Consider the following 24323-nt stretch of genomic DNA (forward strand, 5'->3'; position numbering starts at 1 on the left):
AATAATAATTACAATATGTCACACTTTATTTGTCTTTATGCAACAACAATGATCCCTTATGTTTGCAAACAGCTGGCTACGGAAATTTATAGACAGCTCTGAAAAGGTCTTCACAGTTGCCACAGCTTTGATTTCATTTGACAATAATTTACAGAAATTGAACAAACATGTAAAAATATACCCTTAAGACTAAGAAACTAGCTGCGTTTCCATTGACGTTTGCTCTAGGATTTAGTTGTTGCTTTGGAAACGGTTTCATGTGAACAACAACCGGATGTTACTACTGGTGGAGACGACAAAGAAGATGACAGGAAGTGGAGGATGGTGGAGCGGCATGGTTTTTAATAACTTGTCGGGTGAAAATTGTGATTTTTAATTTTGTTTCTTATTTAAGGGAAACATTGTAATTGCAAAATTATATTTTTATCTAAATATCGACAAAGTTTTGCACATTTGTAATGGAAACACAACTACTGAGGAATGTCTATTTGGCTAACAACAGAACAGATGATAAATTATCACAAGTAATCTACCAGAAAGACAAAAAAAAATTACCTGACAAGAGAAATATTCTTAAAAATCTGCATTATTCTAATTACACAATGCTGCTGTAAAATCAGCAACATTCTCATATATATATATATATGTATATAAAAAACAAAAAAAAATTATAAAAAGATGTGCCACACATCTGTATATCCAAACATACACAACTAAAAATAGATTAAGAGTATGAAAGAGGGGATTTAAGCTTGTGAAGGTGCAATTTATAACCACTGTGACAAACCTCTGCAACATCTGGACTCGGTAATCAACGTTCTGGTCCGGTGTCAGAAACTGGACTGCAGATATCTTTACAGGCTAATTTCTTTATTGACACGCCAGCCTGCCTGTTTGTCCAGTCGGCGTCTGGGAGAGGAGTGTGTGTGTGTGTATGTGTGTGTCTGTCTGAGGGATGCAGCAGAAAACTTAAATCCTTCCCTGCTTGGCGTCTCCGATGGCGCCCCACACGTCAAAGACGAACTCGTCGGGAAAGGCGAAGTCTCCGAGGGACTCGTCTAGAGCCATGGCGAACTCGTCGGGGTTCTTCTTGTCGCGGCCGACTTCGACCATCGTAGCAGCTGGAGAGAGGCGGGGAGAAAAATCAAAGATTACAGATGCTTCAGAAAACTGGATCAAAAAATCTGTTTTTGTCAGGAAGTTGTCTTGACGACATGTTTGAAAAATGTATCACGATACAAGAGTTTCATATTAGTCAATATTGATAATTATTGATTAGTTTTTGGTTTTGAACATCTGAAATGCTGCCAAACTGGTAGGGTAACCTTCCCCGTTTTATCCAGTTTTCACTCCAAACCAGTTGTTTTTTATTCTTAAGCAGAAACCTGAAACTGCTACTGCGCCAGTTACTCAAGAGCTTGTTGCGATGTAACCACAGAATGATTGAGTTGCTAGGTAACCAAGGAGTGAGTGAGTCAGTTGATCCCACCAACCTTGAGCGGCTAAAGCCTTTCCTCTACCTACATCTCCCAGAATGCTGTGCAGTTCTAGATCACATTTCAGTGAAAATACTGAATATTCAACCAGATATATCACCTATTGATCCTGATCATGCGTCTATTGTGATATACTGTTATTGACTTATCGTCCAGCACTACAGGAAGTTAAAACCAAGGTTATCATAGTTAACTAAAACAGAATAACGAAATAAAACTATACTGAAAACTCTAAACTATTATCACCCTGGTTGAAGTGGGCAAAGATCACCACTGATGGGAGTTTAAACAGGAGCAGCAAAAGCAAATGAGGTGGATTAGCTGTGCTTGTTAACAATTCATGCTGTAATTCTGGACACGTTACATTTGAATGTTGTTTTTGCTCACCAGATATTGAGCTGTTAGCATGTATGATGCTCATGAGATTGTTGTACAGCAACAATTTTCAGTCAGAAGCCACTATGGATTCGCTGCAAGACTGACTGCTACCTGAGATCCATCACCATTCACCACAACTCTAAGGATGCTTGGGTGATGAGTTTTGACATTTAATTTCTCTTTTTGATCGAGTATTTTTGAATTGATAATAATAGTGAAAAAATGAGTTACATTTTTAATATTTTATACTGAGAATAACTTGTTTAGGAGGAGTAATTTTAAATTATGAGCTAATAAAACATTTCCTACCAAGCTCTGTGTCTCTGATCCCCATGTAGCTCTCCAGGAGGTCGTCCACTTTCTTTATTGCTTTCTCATCAAATTCTGTTGGCTGCAAAACAAGAACAGTTTAGAAAATTTTTGTCCAGTTTCCTCGAAGGCACAATTTAAGTAGTAAAACACGAAAACAGGGTAGAAAGTCACAGCTGTGTAATTTTTAAAGAAATACACTCTCGCAACTCCCATTAATGAAGACGACAAACAAAAAAAGGTTAATTTCCAACCTACGATTTAAAATGTTTTTCTTAAATATTTCTTCATATAGAAATGGGTCACTTTTACGGTATTGTTCAACATCGTTTATTCAGACATGTCATGTTAAAAAGAGCAAGACATCTGGTAAAGACGTGTAAAAAAATAATTAAAATTAATGTATTTAAATGCAGTAACTTAATCTCTGACAAAAAAAAGTCTTGTTTTTTTAAATTCGCCAGTTTATGGCATCATAAACTCTAAAAACGCAGAGAGGTTGTTTATTTTTTTATTCTTGGATATTTTTCACACTAAGTATTTAAAATTTGAACAACAGTGGATTTTCCTCTAATTTTCAGAGTTTGATTATGCTGCTTCAATAAAATACGAATTTATTTTAACAGGATGCAAATGTTTTCACTCAAAAGTAAAGAAGTATTTGGTAAAAAGTCTACTCAAGTACTGAGTAAATGATCAAATTATCAATCATTTAATATTCAGATATTACATAATCAAATTACAAAGTTGAGTGGAATTGTTTTACATTTTAAGGACAGAAAGGACATAAATGACAAAAAAAATAACAAAATCAGGCAAAAGAAAATGTTTCCAAATCAGTTTCTTTCAATAAAAAACTTATGAAACTTTAACCCAAACTGCAGGTGTGGTGAATGTTTGGTTAAAACCATGTCCATCATTCAGTTATAAGAAAATCCAAAAATCTAACTCGGATAAAACCTAAGAGTAGTGATATTTCAAAATAAAATTACTCAAGTACAAGTAAAAAACACAGTGTAATAAAATACTCTTAGAAGTATATTTAAAAAATAAAATAAAATAAAGTCACTCATGTAAATGTAACTAGTTACCACCCAAGTCTGTCTGAGGGGCTTAATACAAATGCAACATTAACTTTTTTAAATATAAAAAACGCACAAAAGAAACAAGTTTTTAATTGACAAAATGGAAAAATGTTTGAGAAATCTGAATATTTTTGCCAAAGGAAAAGTAGTAAAAATACTCCTAAAAGTGATTTTTTATAAAGTTACTCAAGTAAATGAGTAGTTACAAACCAACTGATCTATATGATGTATAAACCACACAGTTTAGAAAGCATCATTCATCTACTTAAGAACACAATCTGACATCAGAACGTGAAATCCGTGGAACAGGTGGAATAATTCATTGAGACATTCACACCAGAGCTCAGCCGTCTCCCTCCGACTGAGGAAACAACTTCAGACATAAATATTCAGCGCAGCCTTTTAAATCGCAGTGAATCATCTAATCACTGTGTGATGGTTACATAAGGATAAAATAGACAGAGATGAGGATGAAATACCTCGTCCTCCACTGTGGCTGGACCTTTGGAGCGAAGTCTCAGCGTGCTCCTCCCGGTGCCGATCTTATTGTCGTTGCCCGGCTTGCCGCCCTTTGACCTGGGCTCGAGCATTTCTGTCAAAGTGGGAAAATGTAAAGTAAAAAAATGCTTTATGTAAACTTCCTTCTTAGTCTGTGACTAAGATGTGAGTCATTAAATGCCAAACACCTGGTCACTTTTTATTTATAACTGCTGCACAACATTGCAGACTAAAAAGAAATCATCTGGCATTTACCTCTAAAATATTATACTCCAAGGATAAAATCTCATCATACTTTTAAGGAATCCTTTATATAATAAGTATAAAAACTATTCGGCTTCACAAGGTGGTGTTTACTGTTTAGTTTATAATCATTGTGGTTCTCACTAAAATACCAATTTTGCTTGAGAAATTAAACAAAAGTTCAAATAATCAATCAATTATTCTGTGACATCACAACAGTCCAATTAATCAATAAATACCCACAAAGATTTGCAGATTATATCTATAGTAGAAGTAAAATGATTAGGGTTGAAATGATTAATTAATTATTGTGATAATAATCAACTAATTTAGGCAATTTCCTGAAAAAACTTCATATTTGGAGAGGTAATAAAGCCTCTAGAATTTTTAGTATTAATAATAATTTTGCATTTTAGGCAATAATATAATATAATATTTTCTTGTTTTCCAAAAACTAATTGAATTGGATCATTTTTGCATCTTTTAGTGTGAAAAAAGCTTAATTTTTGGTATCCAATTAATCGTCAAGATAACCAATAAAATAGTTCCAACCTATGAAAATGGTGCTCAAAACTTCAAAGAGTAATAGAAGGTCATTTAAAATGAAAATTGAATCTTGCATCTTGGAAATGTCTGTTTCGAACTCACCAAAAGCCTTCATGGGCTCGATCAGTTTGAGGGTGAAAGTCGTGTTTCTGGGAAGGTCTTTGAGCATGCGGGCGACCTCGTAGTGCCGCGTCCCGACGATGTTACGTCCGTTGATGCACTCTATGTGGTCGCCCACGCAGATCACCTTCACCTCGTCTGCAACGCTGCCTTCTCGGATTCGCTGCCATGCAGGTAGAGGAAGGGCAGACTAGCAACATACGCGACTAAAAGACACTAAAAACAATTCACAATGTATAACTTCAGCTTTTCTACGATGCAAACAGGCCCAACTATGTACATACCAATCTACATTTGGATAAATGTTCACAGGAAGTTGCAGAGAAAAGTTTTGTGGATATTAGATCACAGTTTTTACTAGAAACAGTGAAGCTCTTTAAAATCTTCTTGTTTTCTGGCATGGACTCAGTTTTTTACAACACCTTTTGGTGTAGCCCTTTAGCATTAGTGGGACTAATGTTTATGATTAGTGTTTTAGTGTTAGCAGCTAAATTTTAGCTAGCGGTGTACACCACCAGCTATCCATTAAAAATTTTGTTTTCTCGCGATCAGAGTCTGAAAAGCCAAAATGAATCCAACTTTCAAACATTTGACCCAAACTGTTCATCTCAACAGAAATGAAACTGGTTCGGACATCCAGAAACAAACCAGGAATCTCCCAGATTCAGGCCCATCATAAACTAAAACCTGCTGACCAACAAAATTAATACAGACGTATGTTTGTAGGTGAGGCTTTCCTTGATGCGCATCAGAAATTAGTTTTTAATATAAGCTTTCCAATGGGAATCTAAATAGTTCTGAATATTCCGTCATTTTTTTAAACTGGATGTGTTTAGATGATTTTCATACGCAAGCGATGAAGTTGTAACGTCCAGACAGCAGCGGTAGACTTACACGGTGCAAATGTCATTCTTATCAGGAAAACGCAGATTAATGAACGAAAAGGTTGAAGTGAGGAATTTGAGGTCATGTTTGGTTTTTAGAGGAATAGATTAAACAGAAATAAATTAGAGGCTGGAGGAATGCTGCTTTTACTAACAAATGATGACCTGCTGGTCCAGCTGCAGAGTGGAACGTCACAGGCGAGAAATGAATCGGCAGAGAAATGAGGTTTCGGCTCTTAAGTACATCTAAAATTAAGAAGAAAAACTTTGAAGCAGAATGCAGTTTGTCAGAAAAAGGGATTGTTCAGTTCTAAGCCTCAAAAGAAAAAAAGGATGAAGAAGAAAGGATTAAAATAAGAAAAGGAAAAGGGCAACAGGAAGAACAAACAAAAGGCCAAAGAACAAAAGAAAAAATGGGCAAAAGAAAAAGGAACTAAAGAAAGAACAAAAATGAAGAAAGGAAAGGAAGTAAAAGAAAGAAAAAGCAAAAAGAAAGAAGGAATGAAAGAAAGGACAAAAGTAAAAACAAACTAAAAGTACAAATAAAAGAAAAGAGAACGACAGAAAAGCCAAAATGAAGAAAAACAAAAGGACTAAAAAGGACGAAAGGAAAAAATTAGATATGACAGAAGGAAGAAAGAAGGAAAGAAAGTACTTATGTAACACATAAAAAAAGAATGAAAAAGAAGTAAAAGAAAAAAGGACATAAGAAGGTAAAGAAAGAATGAAACAAAATAAAGACAAAAGAATGAAACAAAATAAAGAAAGACAAAAGAATGAAACAGGATGAAGAATCAAAAGGATGAAAGAAAAAAATAAAAAAAGAGACAAGGAAGAAAGTAAAAACTGAAGAAGAAAAACTGAACATAAAATGCAAACAAAAGAACGAAAGGAAGAAGGAATGAACGAACGAAAAGATCCTGCAAAGAAAAGCAGGTTTAGGCAAAGGCTGAATGTTTCTACAAATGTCACAGACAGATGTTGGGTATTGAATGTGTAACCCTCATAACTTTATGCATGAAGTTTAAAAATTAAGCAATGTTTTAATAAATAAATGCAAGCCCAGCATATTGTTTTTGTCTTCAGGTTGCAAACTGTGCGCTGTTTTATAATTTTCTACACAAATTCAAACATTTCCCTAAACAAAACCTATAAACAAAATAGTTTTTTCTGCAATTTAATAAACAAATATTGTAAAAATACAGACAGTCTTGTTAGATTATATTCATAGGACAAGTTATTAATATTTCTCATGTTGTAACTGAACGTGCGTGCCCTGTAATCGTCCCTGTCAGTGCATCAGACTGTGGAGCTGCAGTGCAGCAGCAGCATCACATGATGTCGCATGTGAGCAGATTGATCCCACAGAGAAAACCATTACACAAGGTGACACATCACAAAGCATTATGACTCACAACACATAAAGGTTTGAAAAACCACCAGAAGAAAGAAACAAGTTGGTCGAGACCAGAGGCATCACGACTGTATTACTAAATCAGATAAGAGCTTGAGTTTTGGATTTTAACTGTTTCATAATTACATTTTTGAGAAACACAGTCGGGTCATATCAGAATAGAGAGGACCGGATGAAGATATTGTTGTCTACGATACTTAAAACTACACTGAAACGTACAGAGATTCTGCTCTTTTATGTTTGTTTTAGGACAGGCAGGAAGAAGCTTCTTATTATCAAAGTTGAATTAAGTTTAAAGCCATCAAAAAAAATACATTCATATCAATTTTTCTTATTTTGCCATTTAAAAAATGACAAATATGCAGCCTGTGAACTGATTCTGATGTTACTATAAAAGCCCTATTCGATATTAGATTGTGATAACTTATCAATCATTGTCTGGAATCAATAATATAATAATTAACATAAAGGCACCAGCATAATGACTTGAGCAACAGGATAATAAATAGGGGTACAAAAATCGGTTGGTGAACACAATCTGCAGCTTTTTAGCTCTGACCTTTGACCAACCTGTCGGCAATTAAAAATCCAATCTTCATTTAGTCCTTGAATGCACCATGGTGAAGAGTCACAAGGTTACGCTGACAATACTCTACAGTAGGGAACATGTCAAGTCAGTGGGGTTTAGTCGGTCTTAAAAATTATTAAATAATACTGACGAACTAGATTTTAAGAATAGATACTTTAGATTAACGGTGCACCAATTGCAGTTTTCTGGCCGATTTGATATAAACAAAAAACTTGCATACCCATTCCGGTTTTGGTCAATACCATTTGTTTTCCTAAAGGTGACCTATTATGCTTCCCTGAACAGGTTAGGATTGGTTTCTGAGCAATACAAAACAACTTTGCAACATTTTTTGCAAAAAATAATTCTTAAATATTGAGATGTTAGTCTGGTCAATTCTGCTTATTTTGAGCTGTTTCAGGGTGTCTTGTCACTTTAAATCCAGATAAGCTGCTGCTGGCCACGCCCCCAGACGCAACGTTTACGCTCACACGTAAAAATGGCTGGAAACAGATGCTCAATTATACAACCGTACATCTTTGAAAAGCAGAAGTGAAGCCTCCTGCACAACAAACAAGAATACAGCACAACAAAACGCTTGTCTTTTCCAGCAGCCATTTTATAGCACATACAGTGAAAAACAGCTGACCAAAAGTCCTGGAACTCAGTTTGGGTTGCTAGGTAACGGTGCAGTTACCTAGGATATCTGATTTGCATCAGATATGCAAAACAATCATGAGGTTTTTGAAACAGCTCGTTTTCCAAACACCAAAAAACATTGCCAAAAAATTGATAGGTGTTTTTTTGGTTTTTTAAATGCTTAGGCTGTTTTTAGAAGCAGTTGAGACCCAAATGGAAGTAGAAAAAAATCCTAAATATGAATTTTGGATAACTGACACTGTGCTCAACCATAAAACCGTGAAAACTAAAAACTGAAAAAGCCATGCTCGCAGCATCACTAGGCGCTTGCTGTAACTGCATCACAGTTGGTGCTTTCACACGTCTCCAACGCCTCGTTTGCAACAAAAAGGTTTTCTTCTTACCTTTATAAAGGCATAGCCTGCTCCATTGTCGGTAATGGTGAGGCCCAGGGCGTCTTCAGACTTGTACACTTCCACCTCCTTTTTGATCCCCTTAATGTGGGCAAAGATGAAATCCTCCAGGCCGATCTGCCCCCCCAGCAGCTTCTCCATGTCAATCTTGTGGGTGTTGAGGGTACAGAAGAGGATCTGTGAAGATGCAAGGTGTAGGTTAGTGATGATTTAACCAATATCCCAACCAAAAAGAGGATTCTGCTTTTATTACTGCAAAGTTATTAGTATTTATGTGGTCTTCATAAATACCATCGTCAGGGGGGGAAACATTCTTCCTTTCTGTGCGAGGAATGTGAAAATCTGGCTTCACACCTTTGTAACTGAAATATCTCCTCAAAGAGAAATCTGATCAGTGCAAACACGATACAGAAACTTCAAACACAGACACTGAAACCCCAGGAGGAAAGCGTTGAGGAGTTGTAAAACATTTATCCTGAGCTAACTCATCTGCAGAATCAAGTTCTAAATGTTTTGTGGCTTTTTCAACCAACTATGGGAAAATCTGAGCCAAACTGGATTTACTAAAGAGCTGATTTCTGAGGAAAACACACAAAGTTTAAGAGTTATTTTCTGATTTCATGGTAGAATGAACAGTGTGCTCCAATCGAGCCTTGACAGCAAGGCCTGCGTTGCTTGTGTACCAACAGGAGTTGCTCATGCACACATTAGCTAGCATGGCCTTGTCCGTTGCCTTGGGCTACCAGAGTATAAAGAATAGGATTAAAAACAGAGGGAGGCCACTGCTGAGAGAGAAACCAAAAAAAGGAGTGATATAAAAAGGGGAGGATGTAGAAGCCTCACTCCGCCAATTTGTCTCCACTTAGGTCGGGGTATTACCAAAGAGACGCCTACGCTCGGCTACCAAGGCTGCATTAAACTCCTCCTCTACGGTCCTGCTCGGCCGCTTCATGTCACACGCTGTACAGAAAGCCTCTGCTCCAACACTTGACTCACAAGAACAGCTACTGCACCTCCCACGACCTGTGGCACGGAGCAAACACCCGGAGAACCGCACGGCAGAAGGGCAAATCAGAGGGAGATTCGTTGCAATCTGTTCAGCATGTAACCCCGGTACTGAACACATGCAAAAAGAAAAAACAACACACTGAAATATGTTTAAATGTGACCCTGAAGCAACTGCTGATGCATGAATTTTATATAGATGCAGACATAAAAACTCCCTCAATATTTGGTTTTACAAAAAGTTGACTTATGTCAGATTTTGGTCATAAGAAACCATTGCTGCTCTTTAATCCTAATCCTAAATCCTAATGCCCTTAAGTATTTCCATTTTATATCAACTAAACCTTAAGGGAAGGACTTAAATGTAAACAACCACACCCAAGAGGTAAGGCTGAAATGATTAATCGTATAAATTGTGATCAATTGTGATTAACCGATTGCTGAAATAATTGTCAACTAATTTAGTAATGGATTAATCGTTAACTGGAGTATAAAGACTCAAAAAGGCCATTTGCTAAAAAACCCAACATATTCAGAGCAGTAATTAAGTCAAAACTATATTTTGCATTTATGTTTAGAAATATGTTCTATGCAGAACTTGTAAGCATTATTTAGCTTCACCTGCTCAGTATATACTGAAGCAATGCATTGTTATTGCATTTTAGCCAATAAAACTGTATTTTAAGGGCCTAAATGTAAACAAACCACACATGCACACAGCTTCCCTCCTGCATGTACAATAAAAGGTGGATTAAAGCAGCGGAGGAAGCAAACAAAAAATATGCTGACACATTTAGGCAAATGATAACACAATCATTTACGATTACGTCAACAAAAGGCGAATCACCTGCAAGTTCTCCCTGTTTTACTAGTTTCAGCTAGGCCTTCACAATATTACATAGCCTTCCAATGGCAATATTACTGTTAAAAGGCTACAAATACAATTGTTGTGGTTGAAAATTGTTATGACGGTGACATCAGCTGCAAGACGCACATAGAAACAGATTAACTTCACATTTAATTTAATTTCATATCTTCTTATGAGAAAAGAAAGAAGACGATCCAAATCTGGGTTCTATATTCATTTAAAATACACTTTACAGATTAACTGCAAGTCACAGTTGAACCCCTGAACTTATGCTTTAATAAAAGATATTTTTCCTTCATGTAGGTCCAAAAAAAATTAAAAACAATTGACGTTTTTAATGTTGCAATCAAAGCGACTCTTTCCTTTAAGTCTCCACCCACACACACACTCGGGGATCACTTTTTCCTCCTGTGAAGACATGCAAGACGAGACAAACGATGCACCTCCCTCTGAAATTTACTCTGCACTTAAACCATGTCGACTTCATTCTCAAGAAACCTGTTTCTTACGCACCAACAACTCCTGTTGAACTACCTCCTTAAATGAGACAAAACAGGAAAAAGAGGCGGACAGCAGAAACATTACATAGGTTCTGGAGTTTATGATTTAATCACACCACTACAAACCAAATAATTTATTTTGCAACATCTTTAACTGCTCTGACAAACCAATATTGTAAGCTGAACTGTTAAAGATGAACAGTTCTCAATTTGCTGCTTGTCATTTTATAGATTTTGGAAACAAAAGGTGGTAGAGTAGCAAAAACACCCACAAGTTGAACTTAAGCAGCTGCTAAGTGTTTTGAGCGTTGTAGTTACCGGTCTATTAAAGATCGTCCACTGCTGCTAAAACTTGACTTTTCTTCTGTTTGTTATGTAAAAATAATAATGTTGACAGAAAAGTTTCAAATACTAGTTTTATACCAGTAATGCAGTCATACTGTGCTGCAGCTAAACTTAATCAAACATCATCTTTGTCTGTCCATTTAAATATTAATATTAGGTTGTGTAAAATAACATTTTATAATATATAATATTCTATCAATTATTCTGATGATTAATCAAGTAATCGGATAAAATTGTTTAATGTTTTTCATCTAAGCACAAGTTTATTTTATTCAATATTAGAAATACATAAGAAAATGCAGAAAAGATCTGATCTATTCATTACTTTTTTATTAATATTTGGGTAACAAAAGGAGAAATCTGTACTGCTATTACAGCAATAAAATCATTCCTATAATTTCTGACCTGGACATTTTAACTTTTAATATGCAGGCGAGTTAATATTACTTCCAGTCAGAAGAAACACGTTAATAAAATCTAAAATATTACGACCTAAATCTGGATAGAGTATGAATACTTTTGTGCTTAGTTTACTGCCCTGAAAAACAACTCAAATACAAACATTCATCTCCATTAGTGGGTCTAACCTTCCAGAAACCAAGTGTGTTTACTAGTTTTATTGAAGATATTCACTATAAAATACTGATGTACTCCCTGTAAGTCTGGTAGTTTTAATCGGTAACAGGAAATGCTGATGTGAGCTGTACGTTTTCACCCAGAAAAAATGTTTGTCAGCATCTTAAGACTGAGCAATCATTTGCCAAACTGCGGATGTGACACAGATGAACAGGTACGACAATGAGTTTCCTGAAGGTGCTTCCCTGATCTGGGCTAAAATCCTGTTTCTGATTAACCGAAACTATAAATCAGTCAATTTATTAAGTTAACTAAACAAGAATAAGATATACCGTTTGTCAAGATGAAAAAACAGGCAGTACACACATATTTTTATAATAAAATGATTTAAAAATAACAAAAAATGTCCAACAAACAAATCCAGAATAAACAAAAAGTTACTCGTTTTACCAATCCTCTCATTTATTTTTTACAAACACACTGTTGAGTAGTAGTTAGTTGCATTTACTTTTAAGAGTATTTTTTGCTGCGCTGCTCTCTTTACTTTTACTCCAGTAACTCCATCCATCCATCCATCCATCCATCCATCCATGGATGGATGGATATGAGTAGAAATACTAAAGTATTTCTACTCATACTTTAGTAAAATTTCTGGATTTTCTCCCCAATGAATGAAAAACTAAAATGTTTCAACCAGAAATTCACTAGACTGAGATACACACCTGCAGTTTTTGTTAAAGTTTCATATGTTTTTTATTGAAAGAAACTGAACTGGAGTACTACTGCTATTCTTACTTGAGTACAACTTTTCGGGTAATGATTAAACATCCTGTTGTTATAAATATGCTGGGGAAAAAATGGGTAATTAGAGTTTAACCTAAATTAATTTCTTGTTTATTTACATTACAGGGAGTTAATGCAAATTTTAAAAAAACCAGGCAGACGCCCAGATGGGATTGTTCAACCTAATCCCCCACAAGGCCGGGCTCACGCACGCACAACAATCTGAAATCTGCAAAACAGAAACTAGTTGGAAGCACAGCTCTTTCCAACAACCACAGTCCAGAAATTCAAATGACAGGCAAATAAATTCATGTGCGCTTTCAGGTAACCAGGTGGACAGGAGGCAAAGTCCAAGAGCCACACCTGAAATTCTCCAGCTGTACGGCCATTAAAACGCAGACCTTGAACTGAGCCACTGAGACTCATAAAAACTGCTTATTCTGCGACCCAAAACCGTAGAAACTTCAGACTGTTTCACAAGTATAAGTGCATCTGACCGCTTTTGAATCCGTTTGAGGGTTTTAATAAGAAACCTTGTTGCTATAAATCCTAACACAACAGAACACGTAAATAAATGTGATAAATAAACAAGTATACACATGCAAATATGTTAATCTAAAATTTAACTTGGGTTAAAATTTTACTCAGTGAAACCTAATGATTAAAATAAATTTTACTCATTACATTTCTATATTTTATAAGTTATATAACATATAACTTATATTATATAATTTATATAATATATAACTTATACATAAATTATACATACAAATTTATATAATTTATTAGAAATTACAATAATAAATGTATTGCAAATTATGAGTTTATATATTTAAATATTCATTAAAATATCAAATTGTGCATTATTTTAATAAATATTTATTACATTTATTATAATGTATTATTTAATAAATTCTTACACATTTAATTATATATTATTATTATTATTAAGATACAATAACAACAAATAAGTTCCAGATAAAGAAAACAAACAACCAGTTTGTCAAAAAATAATTACGACTCTTGATGTGTGTTGATAGAAACGCTGCAGTCTGACCTGCTGTCTTAAAAGGAGTCATGAATAAAAGTTTACCAGTCAGATTTTGGTCACAAAATGTTACTGTGGACAAGTTAGGAACCAAAGTAACATACATTTTATTTTATTTTTTAAGGTAAACGCTGTGAGATTTTTACTCAAGGTTCTCATATCGTGGAAATCTCAACACCAAATGGAAAATTTAGATGCATTTATTTTTGTTTTTTGTAACAAGCAACCAATGTTTTTTTTGTTTTTTTTTGACAAAATCACCCCAAATTTAAATTTTTTTCTCTTTATTTACATTACAGACCTTTATATGTAAAAACAGCTCAAAATATTTTAATTGACTGATTTGTTTGTTGTTTAATTTTCCATTACCAGCTTGATTTATATTCATTGCTCACTAAAATGTATTATTGGTGATACTGCCTCGGTTTTCTGTTGGTCCAAACCCAGTGGATAAAAACAGATGTCACAGTCATAATGATTGATGCTCATTGTGAAACCGTCTTTTCATTTAGTTTGGAGTGCAGACTGAATTTGACAGCTGTGCATAAAATTTCAATAGCTGAAGATTGAAATTGTATTTTTAATTAACATTTTAATGCCTAATGAAAATAAATCCCAGCTGATTGAATGTGGTTGAGAAAACTCCACTTATAGTCACAGCATCCAGCTCTAGTATGTTAGCTGTTTTTGTGGATCTTTGTTCATAAACATCATTGTACGCCATTTGGCTAACAGAGGTCAACATGCATTTTCTAAGAGATGGCATCTGAAAATGTGCATCAGATATTCTTTATAGTTTAATAATAATAATTAAGAAAACAAGAAATCTTCTTTTCATTAAAACCAAATCTTTATTACCACAATTAGGTTTCAACAGGTTTGAAACAAGTAACATTTTTAATCCATCTTCATGACTTTCAATTAACCAGTTAATTATAAATCAATGGTTTCTGAATTTTTGTGCTATAAATGTGACATTACAGAGAGGTCCAGTTCGCTTCGCTGCTCTACAAATTGGGAAAAACCAGTGAACATGCCATTCAATTAAGGAAAAAATTAGCAGTGCACCAATTGCAGTTTTCTGGCCGATTGTAGATTACTGATGTTTTAAAAAGCCTATATTACCGATTCCGATTTTGGCATATCCTGTTTTTTTGTCTGAAATGTTGCTCAATATATCAAGAAAGTTGCTGAATTGGCAACATTGGGGTGACTATTATTAAGTGTAAATGTGCAGACATGACCTGGTTGGTCGGTTTGTCAGTCAAACCTCTCACGGGAGAAAAGAAAAGCACAGTGGTTGATTTTTAGACCTTTGCCGAGGTTGATAACATCAGAGGATAAGATCGGCTTCACATGCAAAAATGGGCCGATCGCCAGTCTCCCAAAATTAAGATACATCGGCACAGATAAATCAGCTGGCCGATAAATCAGTGCACCCCAAAAAAATGTGTTGATTTTTATAAGTCAAATGATAATAAACTAGATGTATAGCTTTGTTCCTGAAAAGCTGAACTTCAGTTTGGAAAAAAACTATCTTTAAGATGATTTTATCTTCTGTCCAGCGATAATAAAGTCCAGTTCCATCACAGATATGCTGAATGTTGGTGGTGTTTGTGAAGGGAGGAGGCCCGGTGGGCAGAGCTGCTTGTCTGGGTCCTCTGGGACGAAAATGTGACGAGTTATCTGGTTAGATTTCAGGCAGGCCCCACCGAGCCGGACATAGGAGACTTCCTGTCCTAAAATCTGTGCAGTCTAACAACAAGCACTATCAGATCTTTCTGTCTACATTTGTGGAAAAAAAAGTTACAGGGTGTGCTGCCAAAGGGAAAAGAGCTGAAATGATTTAAATCGGTAATATAAGTTATTTAATTTTACAGGTTTAGATTTATCAAACATGGATATCTGTATCTCCTAATACTGTATGAGTTAAATAGTTAAATAGCTGCCTGACATCTTTAACTAATAATACTGATGACATGCTGAGATTTGAGCTGTTATTTTTACTCTCCTGCCCACTGGGCAAGTATTAAGGCATTACTTAAGCAGGAAATTATTTTCTCTGTGTACCAAAATGGAAAAATAATCACCACTGATTCCTGTAAATGTAAACGTTCCTCTAGTTCTAGATAGGATTTATAAAACACCCAGTTTACAGCTGCAATAAGAGAGTAAAGGATGAAAACTAAGCATCATGGTTGTAAATGAAAAGTGATAAAATGGGTCTTTTTCTTCTTCCCTGTGCTAATTTCACAAATATGAAACACTGAACTACAGAAAACTTTTTAAATCTTCCAAAACCTCGTGGGACAATGTGTCAATATCTGATGAAGCCCAACTTTATTTATTTATTTACAACTTAAGAATTTATTTTTGGCTTAAAAACAACTTCAGGAAATGAAAACCTTACCTACAGAGAAACACGGTAGTGGCAGTATAATGCTCTGTGGTTATTTTCCTCAAATGGATGTAGAGTTTAATAGAAGATGTTATTAACAGATTAAAATACAGTGGACCACCGGTACCAAAGAACAGCTTTGGGTACATGGTTTGTTTTTATATTGAAAGACAACATAAAAACATTTATAACCGTTTGTCTTAATGTTTGTAATATCAAATATATCTCAATATACATTAAAATCCTTTTTGTGCACTTCGACAGAACCAACATCCACAGTGCTCTGCGTTCTCTCCAGCCTTGGGGTTACAGCCAATCAGCAGCAAAGAAAACGAATGGTGCTCCTTGATTGGTTGCTTTGCAAGCGCCAGCCAATCGCATTGTGATTAGCATTGTGCCTGGGGGTTTCAGCTTCCCCAGCTGCCTTTTATTTTGAATATTTTTGATATTGAAAAGAGTTTTCTATTAATAATCTGAAGTTACAGAAAGACAGGGATGCACAGTGCCAGTTATTTTTACAGCCTTAACCTTCAGTATCTGCTAGAAAACAGATGATGAAGCAGGATTTAATTTTTCAAAAACATTTCCAAATCAACATGAAAATAGCTGTGTGAAGAAAACTGACAAGAAATAGAAAAAGCCTAGAACTAAGGCTTTGTTCAGGCTGCAGGTCTTGATGCCAACTTCAGATTTTTTGATGAAATCAAATGTTTTTTTCTGTCGTTGTTCATATTAACACCAACCAAACACGAATACATTTATACTTCTGTGAGAACAATTTATGATCCCAAGTTGTTGTCATCAAACAGTAACAAATTGTTTACAGAAGTAAACAATTTCGATTGTGTTGAGATGCACTTCAGTAACGTCTTTCATAGATCATAATTATAATTTTCAGCCATTTTTGTACAACCAGTTTTACCACATATGTCTTCTTCTTCTGCAGAATTATAACATATTGCAAATCTTTTTTTCCTTTAAGGTGTGATGTTTTGATTTGAAGGCTTATAACACAGCCAAACCAATTTTCTTTAATGCTGTTTTAATCATATAATTAGATGGAGGAAACATTTCCCATAAACAAAAAGATGCTGCTACATCAAACAACGGAAAACAAAGGTAGCACGAGATTAACGGCAATTAAATATTTTTATGTATAAGCATTTATATGACTGTAACTAAACTCAGCAAAGAGCAAGCTGTCAGCTGATATATTTGCAAACTAAAAGCAGAGGGAGTCTTCACTTTTAAGAGGAATAAAAATTGGATTTTCAGAGCAAATCAATGGAAACAAAGTAGATTTTGATCATTGTCCAACTGACTGGTGTTGAAACAGTTAATGTAAATGGCTGTGAAGGAGGCAATATTTAATCCAGTGGATTAAATACATTTATAAAATGACATAAAAATTGGATAAAATGCAACATGACTGTACAGACTGCAGATACTTTAAAATCAATCGGATATGTATCTGATTTGGCACTACTTATGAAATCAGATATTTGATTGGTGAAAAAATAAAAAATAAAAAATTGGAATTGGGTTGTTCTGAATGTTGAAAAGTTGAATAAGGACAGCAAAAAAATGGATTTTGGTCCCATTCTCCTGCTTCGTGAACATAACCAAAGTCTATAAAAAGTCTGTCTCAATCTGATTGATTTAAAGAATTTTCTCCAAGTAACTTTTAGTTGCTTGTAAAAAATCTACAAAATAAGACTTAAAATGAATACTCAGCTGTGAAGACAATGGTTTTCTGCCCTATATTCACATTAAAAAGGTGAGTAAACGTTTCAAACTCTTTCTTCATTCATCATTTCCACTAGTCTTCCAATACAACTTGTTCAAAAGTCTTTTGTCACTGTGAGAAGAACAAACTGAGGCAGCTTCAGTAAAACTAGTTCAGACAGGAAAAGCCTAATGAGCGTGACAAATAGACTCAGTGGAACAAACAGCCATAGAAAAACCGCCGCTGTCCCATTCAGATAAAACAACAAAAAAGAAAAAGAGTTGGGACTCATTAGGGATACATTTAAACAGTTGATGACTTTAAAAAATGCTGCATCACTGGCCAGGTTGTGTGATTCACCGTCACTCAGGTCTTCATGGTTTCCTGCTCAGACATTTGACATAACAAAACATACCACTCATGCTCCCTTTTCAAAAGAAGAACTCAGACAGTTCAACCTCAAAGGAAAGACACAGAACCTGCTTTTGTTTCCAGCTTTTTCCCCCTGGCATCTATTGGAATCTGATGCTGAATAAACACGATAACTACAACTAAATATAGACACGTTTAGTTTGGAAGATATCCGGTGACGGCAGACGGAGAAGGGACAAAGATCACTCTCAGTGCTTCAGGTGTAAAAGGTGAGGCAGGCCAGAAAGAGCTGACAAGGCGTGTCTTTGGAGACAAAGCTGACTTAATGTCCAGCACAGGAGCCATTTCTGAGAAGAGCTACATATTAAACTGCATTCTTTCATTCCTTCCTGCAATGTCACAGTAAAAGTTTAGCATCTTTACCAAAACCCACACAAACATTTTACTCCTTACCACTAAAACAATACAAGCATTCCTACATAGATGAACAAAAACTAAATGTAGACAGCAGCAACTAAAATGTGCATTTAACAAATCACAACAATATCAGAGAGAAACATAAAAATCACAACCGATTAGGAATTCAATATTCACATTTAGATAGAATATGTCAATCAGAAGATAAGTAAGCCATGTTTATCCTTTTCAATACAATCAGGACTAAAATTACTCAAAAAAATACAAAGAAGCACTCTGTGTAAACTAATTTAAAAAAAACACACTCAGGTACACATCTCCAGGTAGATGCTTAAAATGTCACCACCACAAAATCTATAGAATCAGCTCATTTCAGACTACTGAGACGTCTTTTATGACGAAAAATTTAAATTTCAGCTCAAAATAAAAGGAATAATAAAACAAAAAGAAACAAATGTCTGAATAAAATGTAATCAACAGACATCCAATGCCTTGATTTTCAAATCGAAATGAGAACTACAATCAAAGGAAAGAGGGAGTAAAGTAAAATCTTCAGAAAGTTAACAATAGGTATATTGTAGCAATATGCCTATTTAGAAATATTAAATCAGAATTACTCAACAACCAGGAAAATACGCAGACATAAAAATAATGAGTACACATGTAGAAAGTAGAAAAAGGTTGGGATGAAATTACCAACCTCCTGCACTACCAGTTAATTTTTTCTTATTTAAAGTATGATTGGCTGATTTTGATTTATTCTTTAAGGCTTTTAACACCAAACAAATTTTCCTTAAGGATGTTTTAATCATATAATTAGATGGAGCAAATATTTCCCATAAACAAAAATATTTTGCTGCAAAGTCTTTCTCAACAACAAAAAACAAGAGTAGCAGAAGATTACCACTAATTAATTAATTTTTTGTGTAATAATTTACATAATTAATTAGATGATCAGGAAAGAACATGTAGTATTTCCAGACTAAACGCAGAGGGAGTTTTCAATTTCAATGATTTAAGAGGAATAAAAATTGGATTTTCAAAGTAAATCAACAAAATATAAAGCAGATTTTGATCATTATCCAACTGACTGGTGTTGAAACATAAATGGGTGTGATGGAGATAATACTTAATCCACTGGTATTACATAGTAAAGCTAGTAAGAGTGAAACAACATGCTAATAACCTTTGGGCAGATTTATATTTCAGGTGTGAAATCCTTTGTGAAAAGGTAACAAGATGTTGAGGGAGTTAATTTTTTTAAATCAAGTAGCAACAGAATCGAAATTAGAGTTTCAAAAATGATAAATACATTGAGGATAATTATTAAAAATATAATGAATGTAGCGTAATTGGTCAAGCTTTCTAGAAAAAAAGCACTGTAAGAAAGCTTTGTGTACTTTCCACCTTAAAAACTTGAAAGCAGGAAAAACCAAGTATTTTTTTTTCTTTAGTTTTATTCAGCTCAGGTTGGCTCAAATATTAATTACTGCAACAATCAAGTGTAACGAACATTTACCATGAGCTAGAAAGTGCTGAAGGTTTCTAGATCGAGGCAGTATCAACAGAAATTAAATGATTCCAAGATTTCCCCATTTATGCATCAAAAACTCAAAAAATTAAATGAAAAAACATGCTGGAAAGTTGAAAAAGTAGGTGTTTTCAAGGTTGGACACATTTAATGGATGCACAAATCAGTCTGTAAGAGTTTAAATCAGTAATTGTTTTAGCAGCTGGTCAGACCACGGATAAAACAAAAATCGTTATTGACCAAGAACAGCTTCAATCAATGCTTATTCAATAAATAATGGGGAATATGTTTTGTTTTGTTTTTTCCCTTTTATATCTCTGCCCAAGGCTGATGAACTTAAACCAGGCTTGTATTGATCAGTGATTATTGGATTGGTGCATCACAAGTTAAAAAAAAATACTGCTTTGGGTGTATGAATATAACAGCATATGTATGCAGTGACTAGTTACATTTACTAGAGTCATTTTTGGGGGTACAGGAGGGAGTACTTTCAGGAGTATTTTTACTATGTTATACTTTTTATTTTTACTTGAGTAATTTTATACTCAAGTATGAACTTGAGTAAAATTTCTGAAATCTCTACCTATTGAATAAAAAACAAACATGGTTTAACCAAAAATTGGCCAGACACAGACACACACCTACCGTTTTTGTTAAAGTTTCATAAGATTTTTATTGAAAGAAACATATTTGGAAAAAAATATTTTGCCTGATTTTGTTACTTGTATCTATTATTGTTATTTTCGCCCTTAAAATACCTAAATTTCCACTTAACTTTATATTTTGGGTGGACTGTATGTAATTTTTAAATATTAAATTATTGATAATTTGATTAGTCCTAATCAGTACTTGAATAGACTTTTTACCAAATACCTTTTACTCTTACTTGAGTAATTTCTTGGACGACTACTTTTTACTTTTACCGTAGTTGAAAAATAAGCTCAAGTCGTGCTACTCTTACTTCAAAACAATTATAGGTACCTCGTACGACAGGTGAGTTTGTATGTGTTTTTATTAGTAATAATATTATTATTACTTACATCAGGAGGACTGATATTGAACGCCTCTGCTATCTTGCCGTAGAGCTCCTTGACGTTGCTGAATCCCTCGATCCTCCCGGTGGGGCTGCCGTGCGCTAGCTGCGTGTGGAACACCAGCTTGGGCCGCATGCTGGCAGGTGGAGGCGGGAGCCCCGCTCCGTTCACGGCGGATTTACCCAGGCTCCCAGCACCTGCGTGTCCGCCGCTCAACTCCTCGTTTTCGACCAAGTGCTCCTTCGTCGCCTTGTTTTTCTTCTTCCACGGTCCGTACGGCATGTTTCTGTCGTCGCTCCGAGCCGCTCCGTTTGAAAGACACCGAAGATGAGGCTGACCTGTTGAGTTCAGAGCCCAACGGTCGGGTTCGTCCTTATTTACTTCCTCCTTAGTGTCCTTCTTCCTTTCTTCCTACCGCCAACGCTTGTTTTCCTTCTCCTTACCTGACTTCTTCTCTTTATTTATAAATTTTTTCTCTTTAAAGTTGAAAATAACTCCCACGAAATTTCAACAGGTAAGATAAATCCTGACTGAACCTGCGGACTGCTGCCCAGTCCTCGACCAACAATAGCTCCTCTGTTTGTGTGTCAGCGTGTTGTGGGACGCAGGCGCAGTGGGAAAAGCTCTGGATCAGGAGGGCACCTGTACGCCACAACAGGGACTGGATCCGCCTCAAAACAATTAGTACCACAGTTTACCTTTAACATTGAAACACAAGATAACAAACATTTTTACATTGATTTCTAAGAGAATATAACAAAAAATACACTCATTTATATTTATATTTCTGTTATTGATTTTCACAAGTGGGTAGAGTACCTACTCAAGAATTGTACTGAAGTGAGAGTGGCAATACTTCAACATATTTTTACTCAAGTAAAAGTATAAAATAGCTGTCCAAGAAATAACTAAAATAAGACAAAAAAGAGTATGTGGTGAAAAGTCTATTCAAGAACTGAATAACTGATCAAATGATAAATCATTTAATATTTAAAAATTATACCAGTTTTAAAAACTGTTTTTTAAACTGGTATAATGGTATATCACTAAAATGTCATGATAAGTGGAAATTTTGTTATTTTGAGGATGAAAGGACGAGGAACAATAATTCATAAAAGTAACAAAAAAAATCCAAAGTAAGGCAAAAGAAAATGTTTAAAAATCAGTTTCTATCACTAAAAACCTATGAAACTTTAACAGGTGTGTCTGTGTCTAGTAAATTCCTGTTTGTTTTTCATTCAGTGGGGAGAAAATCCAGAAATGTTTATTTTTAAATTTTGATAGTTGACTACTTTTTTGAAGATGATTATTTAAAGTGAAGTCTGAGTACATTTATGGAAGGTTGAGTGGACGGAAAAAGTGCTTGAAATAAAGCTGCGCCAAGGACACAAAGAGCTGACATTTTGATAAGAGGCTAAAATTATTGTTTTTTGAGATAGAAGTACATTTTGTATTTAACTTAGAAATCAAGATACCAGAATCTGGGGAAGAATCAAAGCTGCCTGAGGTCCAGCATAGAGTTTCTACAGTCAGTAGTGGTGTTTTTGTTTTAAAGTACAGTTATTCAGAGCCAGAAGTTGAAATTCTTCAACCACTAAAACGCAGAGATTAAATTCCTTTCCACAAGACAAAAAGAAAAAAGAAAACCAGCAAACAGATTGACTACATTTAGGAAGGAATGCAGCATCATAATTTGATGGGGTTTTTTTGTTTTTCAATTTTTTTCCTCCAAAGAGTTTTTGTGGCACTAGTGGCTTGTATTTTTGTGACAGTAGGCAGACAGGAAGAAGACACCGGGACCAGGAGTCGAACCCACAACGTCTGTGTCGCGGACTAATGCCTCCAAACATGGGGCGTGCTAACCCCCTGCGCCACCACAGTAGGCCCCATAATTGGATGTTTTGACCTAAATACGGACATGAGACACATATTATTACCAAAACAATAAATTTCCTGATTCAAAGAGCTGGAAACGAGGAGCTGAAAGTGGCTGATGTCCTCTGGGACAGGAAAACCGATTAGGATGTTTCCTTTGAAGGTTTTACTGAAACGTTCCACCACGAAACAGAACGAGAAATCACTCTTGATCAGGGGTGTTCAAAGTGTGGTTGGGGGACCATTTTTAGCCCTTGAAATGATTTTGATCGGCCCACTGACTACAAGTCAAGAACAGTAAAAATTAGACCAACAAAATAGAAAACAAATGACAATCCCAAAAATTGGGTAATTGTCTGTGTTTCTTTTAGTAAGGGGACAGGCCAAAGCCTTTTTTATGTTTTGAATCTTTACTTTTATGAAAATCTTTTTTTTTCGTATTGTTAAAAATTATCACTACGTTGCGATAGTATCATATGTGACAGATAATATGTAAAAAAAAATTGCACTCTTCTGCTTTCTCCCACTGCTCCCAGTGCTAACTGGAAACAACCAATCAGAGCCAGAAGGAGGGCTTCAGTGTTGTCAATTACCCTTGTGTACTCGCTGCTCTTTCCCTCCCCCTTGCTTTCTGCTACACTACAGCTGGGTCACCACAAAAGAGGCTGCCATGAATGCTAAGGTAGTTAGCAAGGTGACCAATAACAGCAGATAAAAAGTATTTTCTGTAATAGTAAATAGTTTTTCTTCCATTACCACATTTAGCAGCACCTTCATGAGATTGATTGACAGTGCTAAGACCCTCCTCTTGCTCTGATTGGTTGCTTTTGACCAAGAGTGGTGCATTTTTTCAGACATTAATAGTAGCTCAGGGAGGAGGTGAAGGATATTGATCTTTTCATAGATTATCTGTCATAAAATGGTAATAGTTTTGACATATATGTAAAAAAATTTTTTTTATATAATTACACACCCTAGCTTTAAATCTATAGATTTAGTTTAAAAAATTTTTTATCAAATTTACTGCCACATTCCCTGAATATCAATGTATTTTTGCATTTTCAATGTAAGAATAATAATTGTAAGGATGTGCTGTGGTGGTGCAGGGGTTAAGCACAACCCACATATGGAGACCTTAGTTCTCAACATGGCTGTCGCAGGTTTGATTCCCGGCCTGGCGACCTTTGCTGTACGTCTTCCCCTTCTCTCATTATCCACTTTCCTGTCAATTAACTATCAAATAAAGGCCACT

The 24323-nt window shown here is 35.1% G+C and overlaps 1 protein-coding gene across 1 annotated transcript; it reads right to left on the bottom strand.

The window, feature by feature from the left end:
• Positions 1-2: 2 nt before the first annotated feature.
• On the bottom strand, positions 3-21871 carry gipc2 (GIPC PDZ domain containing family, member 2). The gene is made up of 6 exons (XM_044132959.1): positions 21203-21871; positions 8585-8770; positions 4658-4838; positions 3748-3860; positions 2184-2265; positions 3-1121 (listed from the first exon to the last, which is right to left on the bottom strand). Exons 1-6 carry the CDS (start codon positions 21476-21478, stop codon positions 970-972), a joined length of 990 nt encoding a protein of 329 aa, XP_043988894.1. The 5' UTR covers positions 21479-21871; the 3' UTR covers positions 3-969.
• Positions 21872-24323: the final 2452 nt, after the last annotated feature.

The sequence above is a fragment of the Gambusia affinis genome, linkage group LG12 (assembly GCF_019740435.1).
Source record: "Gambusia affinis linkage group LG12, SWU_Gaff_1.0, whole genome shotgun sequence".
Classification (NCBI taxonomy): Eukaryota; Metazoa; Chordata; class Actinopteri; order Cyprinodontiformes; family Poeciliidae; genus Gambusia; species Gambusia affinis.